The following is a 25975-nucleotide window of genomic DNA, read 5'->3' on the forward strand; positions in this document are numbered from 1 at the left end:
CCGCTGGAGAATGTGCTAATATTAATCTTTAGTCGACTCCATCGTATTCTCTGATCTATATAGAAGCATAGATTTTTCAATTTGAGTTTGCAGAAGGGTTCGAGAAAAAGACGGCTCAGGGTCTCTGAGAACTATTGCAGATCTCCTCCAGGACTTCACAAAACCGTTTCAGTAGAGCGTCTGCCTCGTCCTGTCGGAGAACTGCGTTGGAAGCCTCAAGCGCAAAACACGCAGTGGTGCTGCTAGGATAGACAAGCAGCCAAACAGTATCCTCAGGAGGGAGATTGAAAAATTGTGTGCTCTTTCGACAGCTCACCGGTCCAAACTGCGTTTGGGGGCTTCTGTTGAAGTTTTGGAACGCAATCACCGAGCCTGGTTTTGTTCCTCGTGGCCACATGGTACAACCCTGCACCATTTCATCCCACCCAATGGTCTCAAAGCTGATGCCTTCAGCATGCTCAGACTGCACGTCCTGGAGGAGATCATGAGGACCCGCAGACTCCAGCGTCTGGTGAACTCGCACTGGAATCGTGTTGATGCAGGGGCCTAAGATTTCGTCGACACCAGGAAGAAGGAGATTGCGTGCGGCTATTAATTGACCAAAGACAACGTCAGAGCAGCCAGTCCATTCTTGCAGAACTGTTGCCCATGCCACCTTGACAACTGTAGCCATAGTCCGCCCGGCAGGGGGCGTAGGCAAAGGCATCTCCCGCTCAAAGCAGACGTTTTCCTCCCGTGCCACCGGGATATTGGAGAAGGGAGCCGGGGTGACTTGTGCGTTCTCGAGTAGGCCTCTCCAGAATTGGTATGCTTCGGGGGTTCTTTGTCGGACGCATTCTCTCGCATATGCGGCAAAATCTGATTCGATATGAATAGCTTGGTCTTGATATCCAGACCACAGATCAAGTACCATCTTCTGAAGACCTACGGCATCGTATTGCGCATGTAGAAGCCTGATAATCAGAATGGTGTCGTCTTGTGAACCTTGAACCAGCTTGAATTCGACTCGGGGCTCATCTGCACAATAGGTCTTTTTCAGCTCGGCCTCGCAAAACGACTTCGTCCACATGTCGGCAGTCATATCCTGTGGACATTCGATAGAAAATGGTACATTCACATGGTGTAGAATGACCTGCATGATTTCCTCTTGGAAAGGAACAAAAATCGACCGCAAGATGGTATGCTTGTCAACGAGCGCTTGGCAGGCACGACGAAGTTGAGATATATCCACAGGGCCTTTCAATTCATATATATGATAGTCGAGCATGTGTGTCGAAGCCAGGATGTGTTGTTCCTCGAGTGTTGGGAAAGCATCCTCAATCTGATCCGCTATTAAAGTAGCAGGGAGATTGGCGAGGAATTTATCCCGAATTGACTTGAATGGATCAGAAGCCTCGACAGGTACAGAGACGTCGTTATCTTTATGGCACCTGGCAAGGGTCAACAAAGAGGAAGATCGGAATAGATCAGCTACCGTAATGTAAAGACCTCTCTGCCGGCATTTGGTCACCAGTTCTCGAGCGGTGATGGAGTTTCCGCCGAGGTCGAAGAAATTGGACTGCATTCCGATTGTTCTCGATGGCAGATTAAGCACCCTTGAGCACGTTTCTTGAAGTACAATTTCCAACGGAGTGACTGGGTCTTGGTGAACAACGTCATGAGTGGTGTACGCCAGCAGATCCTTACGAGACAGGCTGGAAGCTGCCTCACGCAGCATTCGTCGATTCAGCTTCCCGGTAGCGGTCTGTGGTAAGGCTGCAATAGCCACAATGGCCTGTGGGGTTAGATAGCTAGGGAGGGCCTCATGAAGGGTTGACAAGGCCTTTCGGGCTTCTTGACGGAAAGCAGGGGTGGGACACGCGAAAAGATTTTCGACCAGACCGTCTCGCTTGAGCATGGATTGTTGGTCTCCAACAGGTACAAAGGCAACCAGTAAGGGATTTTGGGATGTATCATCCGATGGAATAATCACATCTACTACTGCCGGGTCTTTAGTGTTGAATAAAGGGCACAGGTGGTGTTCAATCTCAGCAAGTTCGATTCGCTGGCCTCGAATCTTAACCTGGGTTCCTTTACGGCCCACCAGGTACAAGGTCCCATCATTTGGGTTGTATTTGACGAGATCACCAGTCTTCAATAGTCGGGTATGGCTATCTGGTCGGATCGACTTCAGCCAAGCTGGAGCGTGTATGAATGTCATCCGATTTTGCTCTGGATTATCCAGATACCCATCACTTACGCATGGGCCTTCAAGTAGCAGCTCACCCTCTGCACCAATTGGCATCAAGATGTCTGGATTATGGGGATTGACTACCCACGGAATGGCACAGTGTGGTCGGTTGTACTGGCGAACGTCACAGCCGGGCTCGTTGCGATCGGCAAACGAGCAGCACTTGGAGTTCTCTGACTGTCCGTAAAGAGACAGGAGTTGTATGCCACGATGCTGCCACCTTTCCAGCTCATTCACAGGTATGGTTTCACCGACAATGGCCAAGGTCTTCACCCCCGAGAGATCTGCTGGATCTAGGAGCCGAAGAACCGACGGAGTCAGCTTGGCCCAGTTTGCATTATGTTCGCGAATGGCTCCTAGTAAGTCGTCTTGAAGCATCTGCTCAGACGGTACACAGATGCAAGAACCCCTTGTAAGAGGGGCAATCTGGTCTATGAGACTGACGATGAAAGCATAGGAGGCATATTGTAGCACACGAGACTGAGTTGACAGGCTGGACTGCTGACAATAGGTCTCTAGACCACTCGAAAATGCCGCATGATTCATCACAAATCCTTTTGGTTCCCCTGTCGAACCAGAGGTAAAGCCGGCGTACATCATGCTATCGGCAGGGACAGTTGCGAATTGTTGCGGTTGCGCAGGAGGTAGTTTTTCTTCTTCAAAATCACGAGGAACTATCCAGGTGGGAAGTTCGAGCTTCTTCGCCAATGCTTCATGCTTGGATGAGGCCAATATGAGCCGTGCTTGAGTTTTGTGAATCATCAAAACGAGCCGTTGGACGGGATGTGAAGCATCCATGAGATAGAAACATCCGCCGGCTTTCAAGATGGCATATATGGCCACCGTCGTCCACATAGATTTCTCCATAAGCAGGCCAACAAATCGATTCGGGCCCACCCCGGCGGCGACTAACCGAGCAGCCATGTTGGTGGCCTGCTGATCCAGTTGGCCGTAAGTCAGCGTACCATCCCATGCACAGATTGCGGGGGCTGATGGTTGTTCCCGGCATCTTTGCTCGATTATATGATGAGCCAGTCTCTCATCACGTTGCGGAATAGCCTGAGCATTCCACTGAAGGATCTTCTCGATGCCTTCAATGCTGTTCCCTTGAATGTCACCAAGAGACGCTTGTGACATCTTTGTGATGCTAGTATAGACATGACGGAGCTGGAACAAGATCATTTTCATCAGTTCGGTTTCCAAAACTTTTCCGTCAAACAGTGCGTGAATTTCGATAGCATTTGGCCGAATTCGAACATGTATTTGAAGAGGACATGTGCTGTCTAACTCTTCGAAGGGTTGTTCCCCATCCTCTACGATCTGGAGAATGTTTTTGAGGGTGCCCGTATCTTGAACTGCATCATATGTTGCAGTGATAGAATCCTGGACTTGGTCAAATGCCGCCGTGATGGAATCCTCTGGTCGGAGTCTCAAAGCACATGGCTGCAGACCAGAGTAGGGTGGCCGTGCAATGCCAAATAGCACATCGTTTGAACTGGTATAGTGGACCAGCACAATTCCCCATGCCAGTGTCAAAGCTTTGGTAAACCTGCCATCCCCCAGAGAATTATTGCAGTTGTCAATAACCAGATTAATTCGATCTTTCGCCGAGCTTTGGTCACCATTGAATGGTGGCAGTGCTACTGGAAAGCTTTCGGGGTGAAAATCGGGAACACTTCTCATTTTGTGCGACATTGTTCCTCTCTCTTTATGACATACTCCTACTGTCAAAGCAAGATACTCTGATTTTCGCGTGGTTGACACCGATCTTCGAGTTCACTTGCCGTCGGTGTTATGCCCGAGGCCTATTTAGTAGTACACTAATTTACACAGGTACTCCGTTTAACGATACATAATTACAGTACACATACATACCGCCGTATCTCAATCGTGTATACACGCGTATTTCCACTATAGTAGTTAGCGGGAAGCCATTGAAACACGGGTCCGCAGTTCAGCTGATTTCCTTCAGCTACAGAAAGTGGATCTGCTGGAAAGCCTGGAAGTGATTTCATGATTCACCCTCAGCTTTCAAGTTCTTTGCTAACGATTAGACCTCCACCAGGTCCTTCTTCGAAAGAATCCGGTTCCTGCAGGCCCACTTCCCAGGGTCAACTCTTGTGGTCTAGGCAAATCTTGCCAAGGAGTACGTAGTACTCTGTCTTTTTACAAACCAGCATATTGATTATTTTTGGTTTCACAGATGCGTTGTATATTGTCAGGCTTCTCTCACTTGGTCCGCTTATTAATAGCACTCAGCTTGGGCTAGCTCGTCTCTAGGTCGCTCTCATTACGTATTTTATCTCTGGAGCAGGGGAGATTCCCCAGTTCTGGAGCTATTTTCTAGGTCGGTTACTCGAATCTCGGTAGCGGGTCTCATGTGAAATAAACATTTGAGGAATATGGCCTAGACAAGTGCCGGCTTTCTCAACACTTCCGTAGTCTAAACAAAAATTGGCTCCCTCAGTAGCTCAGCAGACCTATACCGTAGCATATGGTTGATAGTTTCGGGGTACTTGGCATTCATCTTGGATATGAATTTGTTTTTGTCATCTTTGGAAGCCTAATTCAATCCACCTTTGTCTTTAAGCTCTGGATCCGTCATGGAAATTTTGAAATAGATCTCGCTAAATATTTTCCCTTCTTCTGTCCCATTCATCTCAATTGTTTATTTAGGTTTCGCGTATGCCTACGTCAATCAAAATCCAACTAAGAATGTAGATGATTCGCAAGTAGGCTGTATTGGTGGTCTATACAAGACTGATTCGGACCTTCTTGGCTTAGTGCGGGCCATTTTCATATAGTGTTATGGCTTGAGCAGTGCATACGTTGTTTTCTCTTAACTCTCAACGCGGCTAAAGGCTATCAAGGGCTTTCTGGTCAGGAAGCTCGCACGTTCTGAAATTTTCTCCAACTAGCTCATTTTTACAGCTGTGGATCTTTTGAAAATCGAAATATTCATGTTTCTGAAGCTCCAGCTTTAGTATGGGTAAAGCTGGCTACCGGAAAATTCGCACCCGATCCGATCGGTCATGCAGGGACGGAAAGGCAAGGGACCCTGCCCAAACAACTCCACAGTTCGATTTACGCTTAGTGGGGTTAGGCATGCTTTGCTGGCCGTCCCCCCCACACCATTTTGTTTTCAAATTTCTTACACAAAAATACTGAAAATATTACGCAAATACTTACTTACGCATGAAAAGTACACGGATAAGCTAAGTTACATACGGGTATCTACAGGTTGCAGACAGGACAATGTGGAGTAGTTGTGTATTGCATGCAGATCAGGTTCGTCGGCTCTGATCGAGAGATCGATGGCTGAAAGCGAATAGGCTAGCTCCGTCCCAACAGACATTTCGGTTGTCACCTACGGCATATTGAGGAAAATATAGTTTTCTAGGGGACCCGAAAATGCTCGATGCAGGAGCGATCGACATACTGCCGGAGCTGAGGTTCAGCCCTCAATGAGGGTTTTCGACGTAATTTCGTGACCACCTTCCCATTCAATCACCTTCAGCTGTTAGACTCGGGCCCAACTTTCACGGTCAACTACCGAGGTTTTCAATGACATCAAAGGACACTTTTTACGAAATTTATTCAATTTAGGGAATCTCGGATGTAACATTTTAAGCGATCTTAGAGTTGCTGCATCGTCCTAGTCAGTTGGAATGAGACCAGCCAATTAAGCCTGGGTCCCCTTGATTCTCTTTGGTTATCCTCATGAATTGGCCGATCTTCACTCGAGTGTGATCGGACCTGCCGATTTACACCATTCACCACGTGTATTTCCCCCAGTCCGGATGTCGTGTTTCAAACCCACAGATTCCTCAGTAATTACAGTAATTTCTAAATCTCGTGGCATTTTTCTCCTTTTTATGCATCAAGCCCTGTGATCTAAGAATGCCAAACTAGGCATCCGAGTGCTTTCGTATGTGATATAGCAAGATCAAAGTGTATAAATATATATCAGCACTTGTACTATTGTATGCAATATGCCCCTTTTTTAAAAAAAAAAAAAAAAAATTGATGACCAAAATCCCGAAGAACAGTATCTACACATTTTCATACTAGGATACGCTACAGCTGTCTGAATTCCCAATGTCGAACGAAATTGTGTAGTCTCTTGAGATCTCACTTCATGGACACTGTCACATGGTTTTCTTGGATGTATTATGACTACGAACATGAAGTCACTACATTGAATCGGATATAACAATTAACGGAGAAACAATGTCAAGTAAAAGGCAGATGACATATGAGCTGCGAGCTGAAGGAGAGTACGTAGTCACTAACCTGATTCGGACGCAGATCAGCTGACTTGTTACCGTGAAATCAATTTGAACTTGAACTGCCTATCCTCACTATTTTCAGCTGCACCGCTGAGAAATAATTCTGGCAAAACGAGTACCTCCCACGAAAATATGGAAGAGGCTCGATTGATTGAAGTCTTAGCTTCTGCCCCCTATGCTTGCTCCAAAGTTGAACGATTGACAGGCGGCAATGTGAATTGTATTTGCCGAGGATTTTTGCTCAATCCGCTGCCAGATGGAAGCAATAGCGTGGTAATTAGGCAATGCTTAGAAGAATCTCGATTCGTATGTCCATCTCCCTTCTTTTCAAATCCTCCAATTGAGATGACTCATATTCAAACTGATCTACAGGCTGCTGAGGTGGGTTTCTTGGAGATGATCAAGACATCGGGTGACTTCAAGTATGGTGTGAATAGTGGGGTCATGGTGAAAATCCCATATCTCTATCATTCTATTCCCGAATTCGGTATCCAGCTTGTGGAGGACAGAGTCAACAGTCAGCTTTTGAAGATGTTTCTCCTGTCGCCCCCGTCAGAGCCCCATGTCCAAGAAAAAATCACTTCTATTGGCGAGGCTATTGGGCAATGGCTTGAAATATTTCATGCTTGGGGCCGAGGACATATCGATGAGGATCTTATGGAGAAGCTTCGTCGCAATGAGGACCTTCACTGCAAGGATGCCAACCCTCTATATGAATCGGTGGTCAATCAGTGTGACGATGAAATTCTTCGGCAAGCAGTTTTTATGACTCTGAACAAGAATGACCGACGAGTGCAAGGTGTAATCCATGGCGATTTCTCTCCAAGAAAGTATGTCACACTATTATTCCATGCCCAAGAGTTCTAGCTCCATACTGACGTAGATGAAAAGTATTTTGATTCAATACAACAACTTGCCTACTGGCACAGAGCTCACAGTTATTGACTGGGAGACTATTACGTATGAAAATCAGCTACACGACTTTGCCAACATGATGGGAATCATCTACATCCAGCATTGTTTGAGTGGAGGCCCTTCTTTTAAAACGTTGCTTCAAGGTTTTGTTCGGGGATACCGAAAACTGAGTGCGGACTTAATTGCAGACGCCTTGATCCTCACTGGGGTATGGATACTCTTTTTCCGGCAGATTATTTTTGGGGTTGAAATATCCGATCGGCCCCGATCGCAGGAGCATGAAAACTTGAAGAAATTGGCAGTCGACGTGATCTCCAAAGGTATGAAAGAAGGTTTTGGTTCAATTGAAGACGCATTTTTGGGGCCTTTATCGAGTGTTTGATTCAGCAAGGGATCATCTTTTGGGCTCTAAAATGAAAGTACACCTTGGAACTTGCTCAGTTGCGACACTGCTGAGAATTGGAAACCTATTTTAATTTATTTCAATCCCATCAGCATTAACAGTATAGTGCAGTGAGGTGAAAGAGGAGCTCATCCAAATCGATAGGCGTTGACCAGGAGAGTTCTGTGCCCCTAACTATATCAGCTACTTCTCATCCAAAGGCCAAATCAAATGCGTTCCGTGGCCAGTTATCTGGGTGACCACAACCTATAGAAGACCCTTCATATTCTTTGGCAAGCATCATGCTTGTGGACGGTATCATATTTTCGTTACCAAATAAGGATCGTCTGATTTTGCAGGCTGATGTAGAGATCTGACCTCTAAGCTCTGGCTTGGGAATTTCTTGGCTGAAAAAAAAACACAGTTGAAGAAGTGGAGAAAATTGATCCACTAGAATGACAGACCGAATTAGGACCAGTTCCACTGTCACGACCAAGACAGGCATGATTGACAACAATGAAGCCACACCGTATCGGAAGAGGTGCCCAAGTTACTCTAGTGTGGAAAAATTGGCACGACCTTTGATGGAGTACTCCGTATATGGGCACCTATTGGTTTAATTTACCCTAGTAAAGATCGGGAAATAACAAGCAGGATCGGATCTGGCGGTTCATCGATGTAGTTTGGTCGGGCCGCCCCGCCCCATAATTTCTTTCGTTACTCCAGCCACCCTTGGATTGAAACCTAGCAAAAACCGGGCCAAGAGCCTGGCGGCTCACTTGTATCAAGGGGCAACTTGAGTTCTATGTGGGCCCCAGATTCTGTTTAGTGCATCGATCGGCATGAAAATTGTGGGCCTAGAGGGTTCTATTTGTCAAGTATGGGATGACGAGAAATCTACAGGAGTCGGGTATGGCTTGAAGACGAGCCTTGAGCGCAGGTCTAAAGGAAAATTCCATTTCTTTTTAGTACACTGATCATACAAAACATGAATCACTGAGCAAGGCCGAAATAGCCGTAGGCTTTTTTGCATATGAATCTGCGAGTTTGACATAAAGGCAAAATGATCATATTTTATCATTTAGATAATCAAAATTTGAATTACTTCTTGTTTGAGTTCAGATGAAAATGTCATTTCCAGCACTACAAGACCAGATCCTTGGGCTTCTCCCATGGAAATCCTGGGTTGGTAAAATGGCCATTCTTGGATGTCTGATAGTAAATGGGGCTTGTCAACCCCAATTTTTTCGCAATGGAAGCAGGTCGCATGTCAAAGTTCTCCGATACGATTCGTTCCAATTGCAGATCAGTTGTCTTGCCTGTGCCGTAGGTCTCGACAAAAATACTCAGAGGCTCGGAAATGCCGATCGAGTACGACAGCTGAATGAGACACCGGTCTGCGAGACCGGCATGAATGATTGACTTCGCAATCCATCGTGCCATGTATGCTGCGGAGCGATCGACCTGGGAATCTGTAAGAATCTGCCTTTCATGGCATTGGAGGACAAAATCATCGTACCTGACGATAATCTTTACCGGAAAAGGCACCGCCACCATGGGCTCCCCATCCGCCGTATGTATCGACCACGATCTTTCGGCCCGTGACACCGGCAAATTTGCCAGAGGGAGTCACCCCCAAGTCTCCAGTAGGTTGAATCTAATACCTCAAGTTTAGTTTTGAGAATTGAATCAGCAATCCAGGGTAGACCTACGTGGTAAGCGGTCTGCTCATCTAGAAATTTCGCGGGAACGGCTTTGCAGATAACCTTCTCAAAGACCTCCTGACGCAACTCCTCAACCGTAACATCCTTTGTATGTTGTGCTGTGAGCACAATGGTGTGTACTCGCAATGGGTTGATTTCACCATTTTTGCGCCTGACATACTCGACAGTGACTTGTGTCTTGGTGTCTGGGAGTAACCAGGGCAGAGTCCCATCCAGACGAGCAGCTTTCATTTGTCGAGTAATACGATGCGACAGATCGATAGTCAATGGCCTGGTGTAATCAGAAAATTTGTTATGAGAATAATAACTTGAGTTTTGATGCGTACAGCGATTGAGAAGTTTCATTAGATGCATAGCCAAAGATTATACCCTGATCTCCAGCTGCTTCGGTATCTGTGGGACTCAGAAAGACTGATGGCGCAGCAAAATCTGGAGCAGCTCGGCGCTCAACATGGTCCATCACTTGGCAGGTTTTGTAGTCAAGTTCCTGCTCAGGGCTTTCATATCCAATATCCTTAAGGACCACACGTACAATGGCTTCAATGTCGATTTGGGCCTGAGTGTCCAGAACACCGAATACGAATATCAGGCCGGGACGAGCGGCGGCTTCAATGGCGACTTTTGAGAGAGGATCTTGTTGTAAACACGCATCGAGAATGGCATCTGCGATCTGATCGCAAACTTTATCAGGGTGCCCTTCGCCGACAGACTCGGAGGTAAAAAGAAAGGTTGACTCGGTAGGCTCGGTAGTAAGTAACATAGTGATAGAATTTCGTATCATAGAACCCTATAAGCAAATTCGAAGGCCGCGGAGGAATAAATAAAAGGGTCGATGAAGGAGAACAGGATTCGGCTGGAGTATCTCATATATGGGTGAGGAGTTCGCCTTATGTATTTTGATTCTAACAATTATGTACAGTCGATGCTGGTCATAGTCATTGCAACAAACGAAAAAAAATAACAATACATAACAAAAGTCGGAGCCTGTGGCTGTATTTGGCTGTAAGTCTTCAATACGATTACAGAAAACATGGTATTGTCCATTATGCGGAGTACCTTACTCTTCACCACCCGCCGGGGCTTGTTCCCGAATTTCTAGTCGGTCTTTTACTATCGAAAAAAAAGCCATGAGGAAGATCTAATCCTAATTTGTAGAAGTGGGAATTTAGATCTCGTAAAAAAATTGTTGATCCAAGCAAAGAAGCTATACTTGATCTCAGACTGATCCGGTAGATCTCGCAGCATTTTGATCTTATTTTTTTTATCCATTTGTCTCTTGAAGAATTGCAAGCATGACAGGTGAAAATGACCAAATGAGCAGGCTGCCTGAAAATCAGGCTGCTTGGGCACTTGCCCCCAAGTCCAAGCCATTCGTCGTGAAAGAGGCACCCTACCCTACCCCCGACGCAAATGAGGTGGTGGTAAAAAACTACGCTGTTGCAGTTAACCCATGTGACTACATGCTGCAGGACACCGCATTCCTGGACTATATCACCTATCCGAATATTTTTGGTGTTGACGTCGCGGGTGAAGTGGTAGAAGTCGGCTCGAATGTCACTGACGTGGCAGTTGGCCAGCGCGTGATCGGGTTTGGTCTCACATTGTCCACGATATTTTATACAGGTGACTGACAACCTTTACTTGCAGACATGCTTTTGGAATGGATAGCAGTCTCACTCGACATGCCGGATTTCAACACTACACGGCTCTGCTCTCGAGCTTAACCTGCCCCTTACCCGCCGAGATCTCATTCGCACAAGGCTCTGTTCTTCCTTGCGCACTTTCGACTGCTGCTGCCGGGTTATACCAAGAAGAAGATCTTCATCTTCAATATCCCTCTTTGAATCCCGAGCCGTCTGGTAAGACCCTCCTGGTGTGGGGCGGTGCGTCGAGTGTGGGCAGCTGTGCAATCCAACTAGCCAAGGCGTCAGGCTACGAGGTTTTGGCAACCGCCAGCCCACAGAACCATGACCAATGCCTGCGTCTTGGTGCATCCAAGGTGTTTGATTATCGCAGTGACTCCGTGGTAGAAGACATCGCCCAAACTCTGGGTGGTACCGATTTTGTGGGTGTTTTTGATGCAATCTCGAAGCGGCAAACGGTACAGATGTGTGTGAACATTGTACACACGTTGAAGCAAGATAAAAAAGTCGTTTTGACAAATCCAATTCCAGATGGAGTGGTGCTTCACAGCATCGACGCGAAAGCTGGTAAGTGTGACTCCACTAATTTTGATAACCTCAACCCCAATTAATTCGTGGTTAGTGCTCGCGGGAACTATAGTGGAGAATGATGTCTGTAAAGCTGTGTACCGGGATTTCCTCCCCGAGGCATTGGCGAAGAAAATATTCCAAGCGACACCGGAGCCTCTGGTGGTGGGCCACGGACTGGGATCTGTTCAGCTGGCACTGGATCGAGTGCGCCAAGGCATGAACGCCCAAAAGGCTGTGGTGACTCTGGGGGAATCACCATGAAATCGACAATGACGATTTTTCTCATCCCCACCTTTGATATTTTAGCAAAATTACCATACATGTCTCTATACTTTCGTTCACCGCCGTATTAATAAAACCTCATACACAGTACTTAGTGACGTATACACAAACCAGATACTACTTTGAGTGAAAGTGGATACCAAATATTCACGATTAGTTGAATTCATAGTGAAAAGAGGATCATGAGACCCAGAGTTGCAAAATTTTCGATGATATTCATTCCCATCTCGACTTGCCTCGCCTCGCCGTATCCGGAACTAACTTACGTTGTAGCCGCCTTATCGACGTCAACTTTGCCATCAGCTTCATACTTTCGTTGTTTTTGCAACTCAAGATGGCCAGCATTGATGGCCCCAGGCCTTTGCCTATGGCTTGCGCTCATCAAATTTCTTTGTCGTTTCCTCTATGTACATTGCCTTGTTCGCTGGTAAGCCATCGTGGTTGCTCTTCATATCTAAATGGTGTGCTATGCTTACCAGAAATTATCTATCTAGAAACTTTCCTATTCGGTTTTATCGTTCCCATCCTAGGATACATGCTGGAAGGGCGTTTGCATATAGATTCTTCACATACCCAAGGACTAACCACTGCGCTACTGACCATTCATGGTCTTGCTTCTTTGATCGCCGGTCCTATAATTGGCCACTTCGCAGACAAGACGTCCAGCAAGAAGACGCCGCTACTCGTAGCGCTGACTGGGTGTCTGATAGGCACAATCCTCGTTGCGAGCACTCCTTCACGTACGATTTCGACCCACTGTCTTCAATTCCCATAGTTGTGTGAAATTAGACTAACCGATAGCCCCACGGATGGAATTGCAGTCTGGGCGCTCTTCCTAGGACGAGTAATCCAAGGTATTGCGGGATGTGCCACATGGGTCATTGCCCTTGCTACGTTGACTGATATAACGAGCAAAGAACACATGGGAAAGGTCATGGGAGCCGCCAGGTCTTTTGCGTCTACCGGCGTCATTGGAGGACCTATGATCGGCGGTGTTCTACTCGAGCTAACCGGATATTGGCCAGCCTGGTCTGTACCCATGGCGGTTCTTATCTTAGACATGGTCTTTCGTCTTCTGATGATTGATCTTTCTAAGCAGCCAGTACCGGATGAGTCGTCGTCTTCCGTATCCCCGGTTGAGAGAGTCGCCCATGATGAGACTACCTCCTTATTGTCTGCTGCGGCTGATGTTGAGCCAGGTCCCGAGAGCTCAGGAGCTGAAGAGTCAAATACTTCTTTAACTGGCGGTTTTTATTACATTATGCTTCGCGATCCCAGGGTTCTTTGTAGTCTCGCAAACAGCTTGACAACCTCAGCAATTGTTGCCGGGTTTGATACGACCCTTCCTCTACATGTACGGAAGGCTTTTGGTTGGTACAGCTTGCCTGCTGGTATGATGTTTCTCTGCCTACAAATTCCTGCCATCCTATTGGGTCCTGTGGCGGGGTCGCTTCGAGATCGAACTGGTGTTCGATCAGCTACTATCTGCGGCTGGGTCATCCTAACTCCATTATTTCTCATTCTGGGAATTCCTGGAGACCCTCAATTCCCATGGGCTAGTAATGAAGCTTACGGAAAGCCCATCTATCTGGCTTCCCTATCTGCAATCGGCCTTGCTCTTTGTTTGGTCCGCGGTTCGGGTGGCCAACAAATGTCAGGTACATACACTGTCTATCTGATCCTCGTTATTAGTTCGAATGATGTGCTGACCAGAATCTTAGCTATAACCAAGGATCTTCAAGCCAAAAACCCGCAGGTCTTCGGAGCTCATGGGGGGTCCTCTCGCGTTTCCTCCTTATACGGGGTCTCCTTCAGCCTCGGATTGATGCTTGGACCTTTCCTCTGTGGTTCTCTCGTGGATATTGCTGGATATTTTTACATGAACTTGATAATGGGTAAGCTTGCTGCCCTACAACTTTCAACTGTTACTGATCAATCTTCATTCCAGCACTTATATGTCTCCTAAATGCCGTCTCCTCTATCGTAATGGAGAGCTAGTTCTCGAAACATCACTCCAGTTTCTGCTCAAAAGCTATGACTTACTAGTTGCATTGCGCTCGCTGAGAACTTCATTTTTCCGAAATCCCCCCTTGAATCTTTTGATCACGTTGCCAGAATCTCCGAACATTAAATCAGGCAATCTTCTCATGGTACAATAATAACTATTATCATATATTTTTCGTATTATTCGTATTGAGAACACTAGAGAAATTGAAAGTTCTTCGTACTGTTAATAACTTTTTCTAAAAAGTTGTCGAGGCTATGTATTTTGCTACGCCAAGTATTAATTCGTCCGGCTTTGTTCGGTGCTAATTGTTCTATACGTACCCGCTGAAGTGGATATCGATGTAATGGTTCGGTTTTTACCAGCGTAATTTAATTAATTCGCTCCACCGTCACCTGCAGTTATCTGAGCGTCCGATTTAATGACGACACAATGTGAAAAAAGCTCAGTGCCGGAGTAAAAATAAAGGGAGAAAACCCCTAGCGCGAATTAGCGAGCTGAGAATTGATGTGACTGAAAGGGTCTATTTTGGCTGACTTATTCCCGCACTTTCATCTGTTGATTGTTGTACTCTCAGCAACAGCTCTACTCTACTAGAAGGGACGACGATGGATTTTCCATTCGCCTTATTGAAATTCAAAGGGGAAATTGCCATATTTATCTCCCTTTTATTTGTGACTCTAGTCTTTTACAGACTCTACCTTCATCCGCTGTCTAAATACCCTGGCCCCAGACTCGCAGCCGTTTCTTCTTTATATAGAGCTTATCACCAAACTTGGAGAGATGGTCGGTTGGTGGAGCAATTGACGCACCTTCACGAAGTATATGGTATGCTCTCTTCATTCAGTTTAAATTTTATGCAAAGTGCTACGGCCTCAAGTATTGACTATCAACTATAGGTCCCGTGGTCCGAATTACACCGAACACTGTGCGTGCCGTCTCTCATACAAAGTCACCGAACTATTGACCGACTTCTTGTCCAGCTACACTTTCGCAACCCTCAAGCATTCCATGATATTTTCTCTCCTCAGAACAAGACAGTCAAAGATCAAGAATTCTACCATCATCTTGGGCTGCCTGACTCGTCATTCAGACTTGAAGCAGAGGAACACAGTGCGCGATGGAAGCTCATGTCCCCGCTCTTTTCTCGCAGTCATCTTGACGATGTTCAAGATGTAATTCGTACTCAGGTACAAATTGATCGCTTTCTGGAATTGGATAGGAAAGCTGACTCTTTATAGGTGCAACGATTCTGTGACCTATTGCAATCTAACGTGGAGCTTGATAAGCCCGTTGAGCTGGCTTTGGGATACCGTGGCCTCGCTTTGGATATCATCAATTATTTTATATTTGCTGTCATCCCCGAAAATCTTCGAGGGCTCGAAAACGGGGAATTTCGTAATTCACTCTCAATGTCTACATATTACAGCTTTGACTGGACGATGTGGCTTATGAGAAACTTCCCATTGACCATCTACTTTCACGACATCGCCACTTATCTTCCCTCTTATCTTAAGTTTGGCTACGAGCAACGGAACGTTATGACCGAGGTATCTCTCTTTTGTTTGCCTCCCATACGCGATGCCCGTAGTAGTCTAATGTTTGCATAGTTAATGACCAATCTCCTTCACGTTAACCTTTCGTCGCCCGAATTGAAGAACCGAGCAACTCTTATTGGCAACATGACGAAACCAGGGAGCTCAAGAAATGGCGCACCCCTCCCAGAGTCGGCTCTCTTGGATGAAGCAATTGGAGTTATGCATGGGGGAGTTCTCGACATCTCCAACGTGCTACCTTACGGAACATTCCACCTGGCCCAAGATCTTAAATCCCAGCAGACGTTGTATGAAGAACTCAAGCAGGTTTGGGAAGATCCGGCAGGTCCTATTCCAGACTACGAAATTCTTCGAAAGCTTCCCTATTTGGTGAGTGTTGCATCTACAGGATCAAAACATATCAAACAAGTCTCTAAACCTTTATTAGAGAGGTGTAGTCAAAGAAAGTCTCCGTTGCACGCATGGTGTTATTTCCGGTATGCCTCGTGTGGTTACAGCCAACGGTGCTACGATTGATGGGAATTTCATTCCGCCTAAGGTATGTGCATTGCAGAGCGATCATGGCTGGCCATAACAGAAGATAACCGTCTTTGGCTCTTTAGACCATCGTTGCCACCTCTTCCTTCTATGTTCACATGGATCCGACCGTTTTTCCAGAGCCCGAAAAGTTTGACCCGGAGCGATGGGCAACAGATGATCCTCAACTTGAGAGAGCCTTCGTTCCATTTTCAAAGGGACGCAGAATGTGTCCTGCCTCAAAGTGAGTAATCTTCGACTCGACACTGCGATTCAAAACCTACTCACAGGTCAATTTAGCATATCATATATGGAAATCTCCACAGCATTCGCAGCTGTATTTCGCAAGTATGAGGTTTCACTGTACGAGACAACGTAAGTGACTTGCCATATCTTAACTTATTCAATGTTGAGGTCTGATTTTCTGACACCTTGGACGAAAACGCAGCGAGGAGGATATGAAATATAAAGCATATGCCTCTATCCATTACACCGGTCGACCATTGAGAGCAACACTTCAGCCAAGGGTTGATTAAAAGCTTTGCCTCATTGGTGTTTTGCCTAGTAACCAATTATATTTGAAGAATTGGAAGGGACCTGATGAAGCGGTAATGAATCAACCTAAAACAGTTTGGAAATATATTGTACAACGTAAACTTTCAAGTCAAGCCTGTCGTTCGACAAATTCACGCGGGGACACAACAATCAAGATACTTAGACACGTAAGACGCATGCAATCTGGGCAGATCTCAAAGAAGCGCACAGGCAGGGAGGGGAGAGAGACCAACCCTGCTTTAGAAGTAGTTGAGTGGATTGTTCTGCTCATACGTACCCCCAGATCAGACACGGGAGCAGTAAGAAAACTCCCAATCTGACCCTGCGATGGGTTTTGACAAATCATGAGTTCTTCAGCAGAATCCAGCCTCATAGCCTCAGATAACTGGTTGACAAATCAAATACTATATGGACTGGCGACGAAGGATGAAAGAAAGCCAGTACCTAGATGTTGGACGTAGGGTAATAGCCGGCGAATTTCCTGAACAGTTTCGGCTTCGACAGGATGGGCAATTTCAGAACTAAAGGTATCGGCGGGGTAAGCGGCACAATGAGTAGAGTAGCATTTCATCCCTCTGATAGGATACGGAGTCGCTCTACCTGGTCCGCGAAGGCTACACATCAGTAGCGCGGCCCCAGGCCAGATCCCGTTCCGTCTCTACAGCAGTAATACGGGCCTCCATAGCGGGTTCATTCTCCCTCTGGCGAGGTTCTTAATCCCAACGGAATACCATTAGTGAATACACGACGGTGAATATATACTTGTTTTTAATAAATATAGGCATCTTTTCAATATCATTCTTCATGTCGACCTGATGCTGACTGGATATACCGTAAGTTGTGATCCGGCACTTGAAATAGAATATTTTGCAGAATCAATTTGTCCTAGATGTCTCCTACGGTTCGCAAATTTCCAATACTCCTGGTGTATCTCAGTATAAGGCGCCAAGGACAATATCCTTGGTAGGACATATTTAACATATCGTCCGCTGACTCGATTGGCTTGGCTCAGAATTTTCTTTTTGTCTCATTGTTTTTTGATTCCTGACGAATTTCCACCGATTCAACATCGCAGGGTCACCAATCGTTGAGTGTTCGGAATGATCAATGTATTCAAGTCACTCGTTTTAAATTTATCTTCAAAAATTGTCGAATCTTGTATTACATGAATCCTTCAAGTGAATGCCCATACGAAATCCCTCCAGTTATGGATATATTCACATCAGGTGAGTGTGGTATCGAGTACGAGCTGGGAAAATTATGCGTGTCTTTTCGAAGGGAGGCGTTTCTTCGACGTTGACTGTACGTATTGTGCTTGCAGCTCGAGCGCTTGAGAGATCAGACTATGAGCCAATAAAAACACTAAATACACCGCTCATGATCTAGGTGCAAAAAACACCAGCCCAGGAAAAACCAAGATGTGCAGATTACGCGCATTGTGGCCGTTGCGAGATGGAAGACTTTAGTCTTAGACATGACTCGTAGGCGTTTAATGAACAAACCTCGATAATGAACCCAAATGAATACGAGAGATTACTATCTCTGGACTGGTAGAAGTTTCCAAGCTCTACTTTTTAAGAGCACAACGTCCGGCGCAGTCCTTATGACAACTAGCTATACTCGCTTCCTCAGCCCACATAGCTGATAACCGGAAAGCGTTACTATATACAAGGATGTTTTATGAAAGGGGTAAAAGTGACACTTTATCATCACTGCCAAGTCTTCAATTTCACAGCTAGTTATGATATTGACTTTTCAGTTTACACTTCTTAATACGTTCGGTCATGCTCACATATAAAAAAGAGTCTTGGGCCGTGATGGTCATTTGATTGCCCAACAGATAAAAATCCAAAATGGGAATATGCATGACGATACATTCTTATGTTAAAAATAGTAGCTAAGCTCTCATCATCATCCAAAAAAATACTGATATATCTGTGGTGCAAACCCAGGGATCATATATCTAGCGTAGAGCCCAACAGGACTCTAATCACTACGATACACACAATCGAGGCAGCTGCGTTGCTGCCAGTAGTGGGTTCGCCCCCGCGAATTCGACCTTATATAATCAGCCCTTCCCCAGGCGGGCAAGCGTGCTCAATTCTACCGAGGGGTCATTCTGTGGCTCAAAAGCGGCGAGGGATGCGCACCAACATGGGAAGGGAAAGCCTGGGCGAGATATAGTATGAGACAACTAGCAATTTTGGACCTTGATTATGAAAGTGAATCGTCCAGCGAGGAGACATCATGAGTGTGGCCATCTTGTTATACTTACTGTTCTTGGTACATATGCAAATAGACCCAAAGCTCCAACCTAGCCAGGCAAGTTCACTACATAATAAGGCTTAACCGATCCTATGCCTGACCTAAGAATCATAGAGTCAGAACACATTTTGCGCCGGGATTTCCCCAGACAATCTACTCGGCGCTCGTGAGGCGACACAGAACCTGTCGACTGGTCCAGAGAGGTCCCCTCCCCAAAACCCTCCGTTTGTGTATCACTACAAAGTAGAGTTCGGGCCGGAGCCGATCACTGTGCTAACCATCTTCATGGTAATCAGTACAATTAGTTTGGGGAGGACTCGGACGCGAGAGAAAAAGGGAGGGCTAGATCGGTCTTCTGCGGTACAACCACTCAGCTTGAAGCTTGATTCAGGGAGAGGAATTTTGCCTTTGCATGGCCGACAAAGAGTTCAACATCACCAGAGAGAACGGAAGGAAAGGGTAGGGGGGACGCGAGTGGCGCATAGCACCCAGAGAATCCTCCCTTATCTATACAAGCGCCCGAAGGGAGGGAGGTTGGCAATGTTGGGTGTAAAGAAAACCAACCGTACCCGGAATAGCTAGTCTCTCCCGCCAAACGGGTCCGGTGGAAGAAGGGAGAGTAGAGAAAGAGACAAAGCCAGGGTGTGGGACGGTCGGTATGGGGTGGTGCTGCGAAGAAGCGAGGCAAAACTATAGAATGGCGGTGGATCATGGGCGTTAAGACAAAGGAGCTGGCAGACATGAAAGACTAGTCCAAGTAGGGAAAAGAGGACGCAAAGGAGGGAACGAGAACGCAAGAGAAAGGTGGTTGCAAGAGATGGGAACACCATTGGGATAAGACGACCTATGATACACGAGACCGATAGGCGAAAGAGATGGTTGTACGCCCCATTCATCGCATTCTATTCATAGTCCTCTAGGATCCTATGACGCCAGGTTCATCCCTGAATGAATTGGTTCCTGTTGGACTGTTGGACCAGGAGACCAGATTGGGTTATAGTACTTGTGGATATTGCTGAACACGTGTGCGAGGACGCGTAGGATCGCGGGGAGGGACGATCTTGACCGTGGGATTTTTGGCTACGCAGCCAAAAAGGGGGTAAGCCGAGAGGAGGAGGACAAGAGGGGGATATAGCTCCTCCGCCGCCATTGGCTTTCCCGATGGGACTTAATATACAAGTACTATGCAATAGGATGATGCCCCTTATGGTACCTGCATGGCCGAGCTCGGCGCATCCTGGGGCTATCGGCACACTAGTTATATTTTTGGCCGGTGATTCATTGAATGCAGGAGAAAGGGTCGTCTGGAGACTATGGAGCGTACAGGGGCGTACGAGATATATAGGAGAGATGGGGAAAAAAAGGGGAATTGAGAATGTCTGCGGGGAGTCGGAACCCCATACCTCGACTGTTGATTGGGGGAGAATGAACAGAGCTGCGGACTGTGGACTGTGGACACGCGCAGGAACAAAGACACGTCGAGCCTCCGAGCAGACCGAGCAGAAGAATGAGTTGACGGCCTCCTGGTCATCCAGTGATCAGGATCGGAACTGGTTCCAGGGACGTGGCAGGTCCTCGTTTGGAAGGACCCATTGTCGCAGGTAGAAGAGAAGACCGGCTAGCCCGAGAACACTCGCCGAGACCGTGGGCGGAGATGATGGAGTCTGCGTCTCGTCTTAGGCGCCCTTTCGTATTTGGGCTGAGCAGGGCCTCGCATCAGCGGAACCTGATTTGTTCATTTTTGTATCATCGTGTTCCTCTTATAGTCTGTGTCTTTCAGGTCAATCCCCGCCAGTGAGGGGATTCTGTCCGGTCTCTGGGGAGATCAAGTCAGATCGAGTCCAGTTCTAGAGCAGGTGCAGTTAGTTGCAGTTAAGTTGCAATTGAAAGAAAAAAAGAGGCCAGGTAAGACAAGACAAGGCACGAGCGTCCAGCAACGAGTTGGGTTGTTGTCGAGGTCGGCGGTTGACCTCGTTGGCGGTCGGCGTCTTTACCGCCGCCAGGGGCTGCCGAGACCTTCACGTTCAACCTCACCAACACGCTCTCTCCACTCTCCACTCCTCCACTCCTCCTCGACGACGACTCTCTCCTCCTTTCACTCCCCGGCTTTTCTTCTCAATCGGAACCCCGGTTGGTTCCTTCGTATTCTCGACTCCGAACCCCTCAACTTTCCACGTTCTCCCCTTTTCGTGGTGGGCTTGGGCTCAGATCGCCCGCTTCCTCCGAACCGACTCGAACCCCGTTTGCCCGCCGATTCCTTTTGCTACAAGCTCCTGGTTGACCTTGTTTTATTTTTTTCTAAAAAAGATTATTTTCCTTCTTTTCTTTTGACATTCGTTTTCTCTCGTTTGAAATCGGCGTGCCGGGAACATCCCTTCGTCTACAAATTCTCTCCCGAATTTTGTTACTACAGTGGGAAAAAGAGTGTGAGTGAGAGGGCGATTGATTCCTCCTCCACTCAACGTCGCTAGCCTTGCAATCCACCAACCAACTCTCACAACGTCGACTCGAAACGCAAAGCCCTCTTTGTAAACTTCGGCCTGAATCGATTGGCGGCCACCGGCCAGCGGATACCTCCCCCTCTCTGGAACGAACAGAGATTGTCCTCCCCCACCACCACCACCCCCAGACCGTTCCTGCTCCTCCCACCCTTCGGTCTGGTTGAGGTTCTGCCTTGGGCCAGTTTGATATTTTGAGGAACCCCCAAGGGACCTGTCCTGAGTTGTGGTGGGAGCGTGGTATTTTTTTTTCTTTCGTCTTCGCTCTTGATCGAGTTGCCGAGTTGCTGAGTCGCCGAGCCCGACTGCACAAGAGGTGGTGTTGGAAATTACTATATGGTCCCAAACATCGATGGGAATGCGAATCGTTCCCACGTCCGTGGTGACCTCTCACCGATAGCGTCGGATCAGCTTCCCCCCACGATGGCATGGATGTCGCCGTCCGACGTGTCCGAGATCCCCGCTCGGCCTCCATTGAACTCGCAGCAATCAAACTCCCTCCCGTCCACTCCCTACCAACATGCGCGCAACCTCTCCTTCCATTCTCGGTCGCCATCCCCCGCCCGTGGAAGCACATCTCCCCGATCAACCCATTCCGAGGCCACCCACCTACCTCCCTCCGCCAGGATACCACTCGGCGGCTGTAAATATGAAACCGCCATGGCTTATTTTCGAAGACGAATACCGTATAGTCTGGGCGCCGATATATTACCGGAGGAAAAGGATGGGTTGAAAAAGAAACTGGAAGCTGATGAGGAGCGGAGATTGACGACAGATATTATGGAGCTCTACGATCGGTTATTACCGTCTGCCGAAAGTGACGATCGACGACGGCAGTTGGTTCGGAAATTGGAGAAGCTATTTAACGACCAGTGGCCTGGCCACGAGATCAAGGCCCATGTCTTTGGATCGTCGGGGAATAAGCTTTGCTCTAGTGAATCAGATGGTATGTGAGAGAATTTTGGGACGGAAAGGAGCTCCTTTGGGACTGAAAGCCTCTCCACCCTCCCCGCCCCAAAAGAGAGCAACGAAAGTGGAAGCCGAACATCGTGCTGACTGGAACAGTGGATATCTGTATTACGACAGATTTCAAAGAGTTGGAGCATGTCTGCCTGCTGGCAGAGGTTTTGGCGAAACGTAAGGGATTGATACAACGTACTTGGAACTCCCGAGGCAAAGCTGACGACCTACTGTGAATAGATGGGATGGAACGCGTAGTTTGCGTCTCGCATGCAAAAGTTCCAATTGTGAAAATTTGGGACCCAGAGCTGAAACTGGCTTGCGATATGAATGTGAACAATACTCTGGCTTTGGAAAATACTCGAATGATCCGGACTTATGTCGAAATTGATGATCGGGTTCGGCCATTGGCAATGAGCGTCAAGTACTGGACCAAACGACGGATCCTCAACGATGCCGCCCTCGGTGGCACCTTAAGTTCCTATACCTGGATCTGCCTCATTGTCAATTTCTTGCAAACTCGAAATCCGCCCATCCTACCGAGTTTACAGGCCCGTCCACATAAAAAACGAGCTACCCCAGACGGGTTGGTCTATTCCTTTGATGATGACCTCGAGTCCTTGTCGCAATATGGTCGGAAAAACAAACAGTCGGTTGGAGAGCTTTTTTTCGAGTTCTTTCGATACTATGGCCATGGGCTTAATTACGAGAAAAACGTCATTTCTGTGCGCGAAGGAAAGCTGATCTCAAAGGAGGGCAAGGGCTGGCATCTGTCGGTCAACAATCGTCTCTGTGTTGAAGAGCCGTTCAACAACTCAAGAAATTTGGGCAACACGGCTGATGATACTTCGTTCCGTGGTCTCCATCTGGAGTTGCGGAGAGCATTCAAGTATGCATCTGAGGGCGACTTGACTAATTGCTGTGCTGAGTTCGAGTTCCCGCCCGAAGAAGAGCGGACATGGGAGCGGCCTCCACCCCAGCCGAGGCCCATCATCACGCCTTCTCTTCCGACGAGGGGAAGTCGGGGTGGGCGTGGAGGACGCTATGCCAACCAGTTTTCCAGAGGAGGGTTCGCCGGCGGTCGTCGGACTTCCAACACGGGGAACAAGGGCAGTGCTTTCCGGCAACCAAATGCCACAAATGCCTCTGAACTATCGTTGCATGCGCAACAACAAGCCCAGAGCATGTTGCACGATCAATTGTACCAACAGATCCAGCTTCTCCAGGCCCAGGAGCAAGAGCTGAGGATGCAGCTGCACAATCAAGCCTTGATTACCGGGAGGCCCCCGCCCGTGTTTCTGCGCCAGCCTTTCATCCAATTCCCTATGCCCCAGCAACAGGAATACTCGGTGGATGAAAACTCTCGATCAAGATCAGGGACAGTGAGCCATCCACCGCTTACACCGTCCGGTCGGCAACAATTCTTTTATCCGAGTCCTACCTATGCTTCCGTCAGTGCTGCTGGCACCCAAGGGAGCACCACAAACCCACCATCACCCTCCGCCACCACCGCCATGCCTGATCTTCGTCGCAATCCCCGCCGGTCTTCTGTTGTGAATGGCTCACCGAAAGGGTCTCTTCGTGCGCACTCACAACCCGCTCGACCTCAAAACTCCCCTCTCCAAACCTTCACACCTCTCTATACAATCCCGCAACCGCTGGAGACGTCATTTGGTTCCAAACAACGACCTGTTCCTGAGCCATCAGAGGGCGGAGAAGGTAGCGGAGATGAAAGTGCAATGCCATCAAACAGCCTTCCCAGCAATGGGTCACGATCTGATTCATTAGATGAAAGTCGGGCCCAGGAACTACTGGGTTATTATATAACCCCGCAGCAGTTACAGCTCTATCAACAGAACTCAATGGTCTCTTTAACAACGCCTATGGGATTAGCGCTACCGAATGGCTATGCGCCTTTTGTCTCTTCCCAGCAGGATTATCGGTCGAACGGGTTTTCGTCCGAGGGATTGAGCACCCGGTCAGAGCAAACGCCCACTCCAGGACCAAGGCCCTCTGTGTCAGGCCAGCAGCGTCCGGCTCCACGGCCTGCACCGTCTTCAAATAGGGGTCCTTTGATTGTGGATGGCTCGGTACCACCGAGCGAGAATCGCCAGCAGTACACATCGGATTTGATCGACACATATACAGCAGTTGCGCACTACACGTCGACCTCGGATGATCACAACACCCTTACACCTGCTAGCTTCTCTGATTCACTTTCCCAGGATTTCCAGGATCCGGGCCCCTTTGACATGGAGCAGCAGCCTGTATTCACTCGGCCGCCATTTGAATCGCAAAAGCAAAGCAGTCCGAATGGTGTTGATCCATTGTCCGAAAAGGTGAACGGACAACCGGAGCTTCTCGCAAGCCGATTGCAAAACCTCCATTTGTCGAACGCCGAGAAACTGGCTCAGTCTCAATCTTCGGCCAAGGCCAACTCAGACCGGGATAAGAATGGCCCCACCCATCACGGACCAGTCAAAGAGCCTGCCCACCCTAGAAACCCTCCATCGGGGGGGAAGGCCTCTTCCACAGCCAATGCGTCTTCTGGAAAATCTAAACGAGGGCGGGCAAACGGGGAGGTGAACGGCCTCAGTCGCAACCACAGCCGCAAAACGAAGGCAAAAGGCTCACACGATGCCCCCCACAATTCCTCCAACACTGGGAACAAGCCTGGAGCGGCAACGAACGGGGGACCTGATGGCCACCATGGTGGATGGCAGACCACAACCACAAAGAAGAATCGCAGGAATCCTAAATCGTCTGCCGAACACCGAAGTATAGCCAATGGTCCCGAGCCATTGCCTGCTGATGAGTCTCTGCGTAAAGGCGGATAAGAAAAACAGGTATCAGAGTTGATGTACCAGGACTATCAAAACTGTCTGCTGAAAGCATCTCTTTTATCGCGTCTCGATACCAAATCCCAAAATGCACCAAAGCAGAGGTCTTCACAATAAACTATATCCGAAACTCAAAATCATATCCTCGATAAATGAAATCTTCGGACATCACAATGTCCACCCTTGGCTCTGTCGATATAAATGTCGGCCTCGCCAAATCCAAACGACTGTTTCCATGTCTATCTCAAATGTATCTCTTTTTTCCGCCTTGTTCTTCATTCTATTTCCATCGTTGTCTTTTGGTGTCTGGGGCGACAGGAGGTGGGGCATATGCGCAGCATTCAAATCCATTCATCATCACCATAACCATCATCATTGCCATTGTCATTGTTGTGCGAGCTTTTGCGTTGCGTTCTGTTTTTGAGCAGGGGGCTTGAAATTTCCCGTTTTGGCTGGCTGTCACTGATCTCGTTCTGCCTCCGCCTCACTAACGCTCATCTTCTTCATCTTCGATTAAAACACATTTCCCTGTCCTTTCCCGGAACCTCTTCTATGAAGCCACAATAACAATGCCTGCATGGAGTCCGTTTCTTCCCCTGCCTTGCAAGCTATTTGGAGTTCTTATTTCCCTTGTTGCTTTGCCCTCTCTTTTTTCTTTCTGTGGACGATATGATATGGTACGGCTGTTCTGATTTCCATGCTAGACCTCCGGGCTTCTTTTTTTCCCACTGTCTGCATATTCCTT

General features: G+C 47.6%; 7 protein-coding genes across 7 annotated transcripts; 5 read left to right on the forward strand and 2 right to left on the reverse strand.

The window, feature by feature from the left end:
- Nucleotides 1-115: 115 nt before the first annotated feature.
- Nucleotides 116-3925, reverse strand: nrps6 (putative nonribosomal peptide synthase; the record flags this gene model as incomplete). Its single annotated transcript, XM_057075061.1, has 1 exon — nucleotides 116-3925. The coding sequence occupies one exon, from the start codon at nucleotides 3923-3925 to the stop codon at nucleotides 116-118; it is 3810 nt and encodes a 1269-aa protein (XP_056934566.1).
- Nucleotides 3926-6864: 2939 nt separating this feature from the next.
- On the forward strand, nucleotides 6865-7816 carry N7462_003336 (uncharacterized protein; the record flags this gene model as incomplete). The annotated part of the gene is made up of 2 exons (XM_057075062.1): nucleotides 6865-7349; nucleotides 7411-7816. The coding sequence occupies 2 exons, from the start codon at nucleotides 6865-6867 to the stop codon at nucleotides 7814-7816; spliced, it is 891 nt and encodes a 296-aa protein (XP_056934567.1).
- A 1143-nt stretch (nucleotides 7817-8959) lies between these two features.
- Nucleotides 8960-10300, reverse strand: N7462_003337 (methionine adenosyltransferase; the record flags this gene model as incomplete). The annotated part of the gene is made up of 4 exons (XM_057075063.1): nucleotides 8960-9280; nucleotides 9336-9473; nucleotides 9529-9811; nucleotides 9867-10300. 4 exons carry the CDS (start codon nucleotides 10298-10300, stop codon nucleotides 8960-8962), a joined length of 1176 nt encoding a protein of 391 aa, XP_056934568.1.
- Nucleotides 10301-10832: 532 nt separating this feature from the next.
- N7462_003338 (zinc-binding alcohol dehydrogenase family protein) lies at nucleotides 10833-12014 on the forward strand (the record flags this gene model as incomplete). The annotated part of the gene is made up of 3 exons (XM_057075064.1): nucleotides 10833-11128; nucleotides 11188-11750; nucleotides 11806-12014. The coding sequence occupies 3 exons, from the start codon at nucleotides 10833-10835 to the stop codon at nucleotides 12012-12014; spliced, it is 1068 nt and encodes a 355-aa protein (XP_056934569.1).
- A 426-nt stretch (nucleotides 12015-12440) lies between these two features.
- Nucleotides 12441-14001, forward strand: N7462_003339 (Polyketide synthase enoylreductase; the record flags this gene model as incomplete). The annotated part of the gene is made up of 3 exons (XM_057075065.1): nucleotides 12441-12462; nucleotides 12614-12734; nucleotides 12837-14001. 3 exons carry the CDS (start codon nucleotides 12441-12443, stop codon nucleotides 13999-14001), a joined length of 1308 nt encoding a protein of 435 aa, XP_056934570.1.
- A 1451-nt stretch (nucleotides 14002-15452) lies between these two features.
- N7462_003340 (Cytochrome P450 E-class group I) lies at nucleotides 15453-16360 on the forward strand (the record flags this gene model as incomplete). The annotated part of the gene is made up of 4 exons (XM_057075066.1): nucleotides 15453-15590; nucleotides 15651-15965; nucleotides 16024-16134; nucleotides 16199-16360. 4 exons carry the CDS (start codon nucleotides 15453-15455, stop codon nucleotides 16358-16360), a joined length of 726 nt encoding a protein of 241 aa, XP_056934571.1.
- Nucleotides 16361-21766: 5406 nt separating this feature from the next.
- On the forward strand, nucleotides 21767-25227 carry N7462_003341 (uncharacterized protein; the record flags this gene model as incomplete). Its single annotated transcript, XM_057075067.1, has 3 exons — nucleotides 21767-22376; nucleotides 22496-22567; nucleotides 22631-25227. The coding sequence occupies 3 exons, from the start codon at nucleotides 21767-21769 to the stop codon at nucleotides 25225-25227; spliced, it is 3279 nt and encodes a 1092-aa protein (XP_056934572.1).
- Between the last annotated feature and the right edge of the window lie 748 nt (nucleotides 25228-25975).

This window comes from Penicillium macrosclerotiorum (genome assembly GCF_028827735.1).
Source record: "Penicillium macrosclerotiorum strain IBT 26536 chromosome Unknown utg000003l_segment0_segment0, whole genome shotgun sequence".
NCBI classification, from domain to species: Eukaryota; Fungi; Ascomycota; class Eurotiomycetes; order Eurotiales; family Aspergillaceae; genus Penicillium; species Penicillium macrosclerotiorum.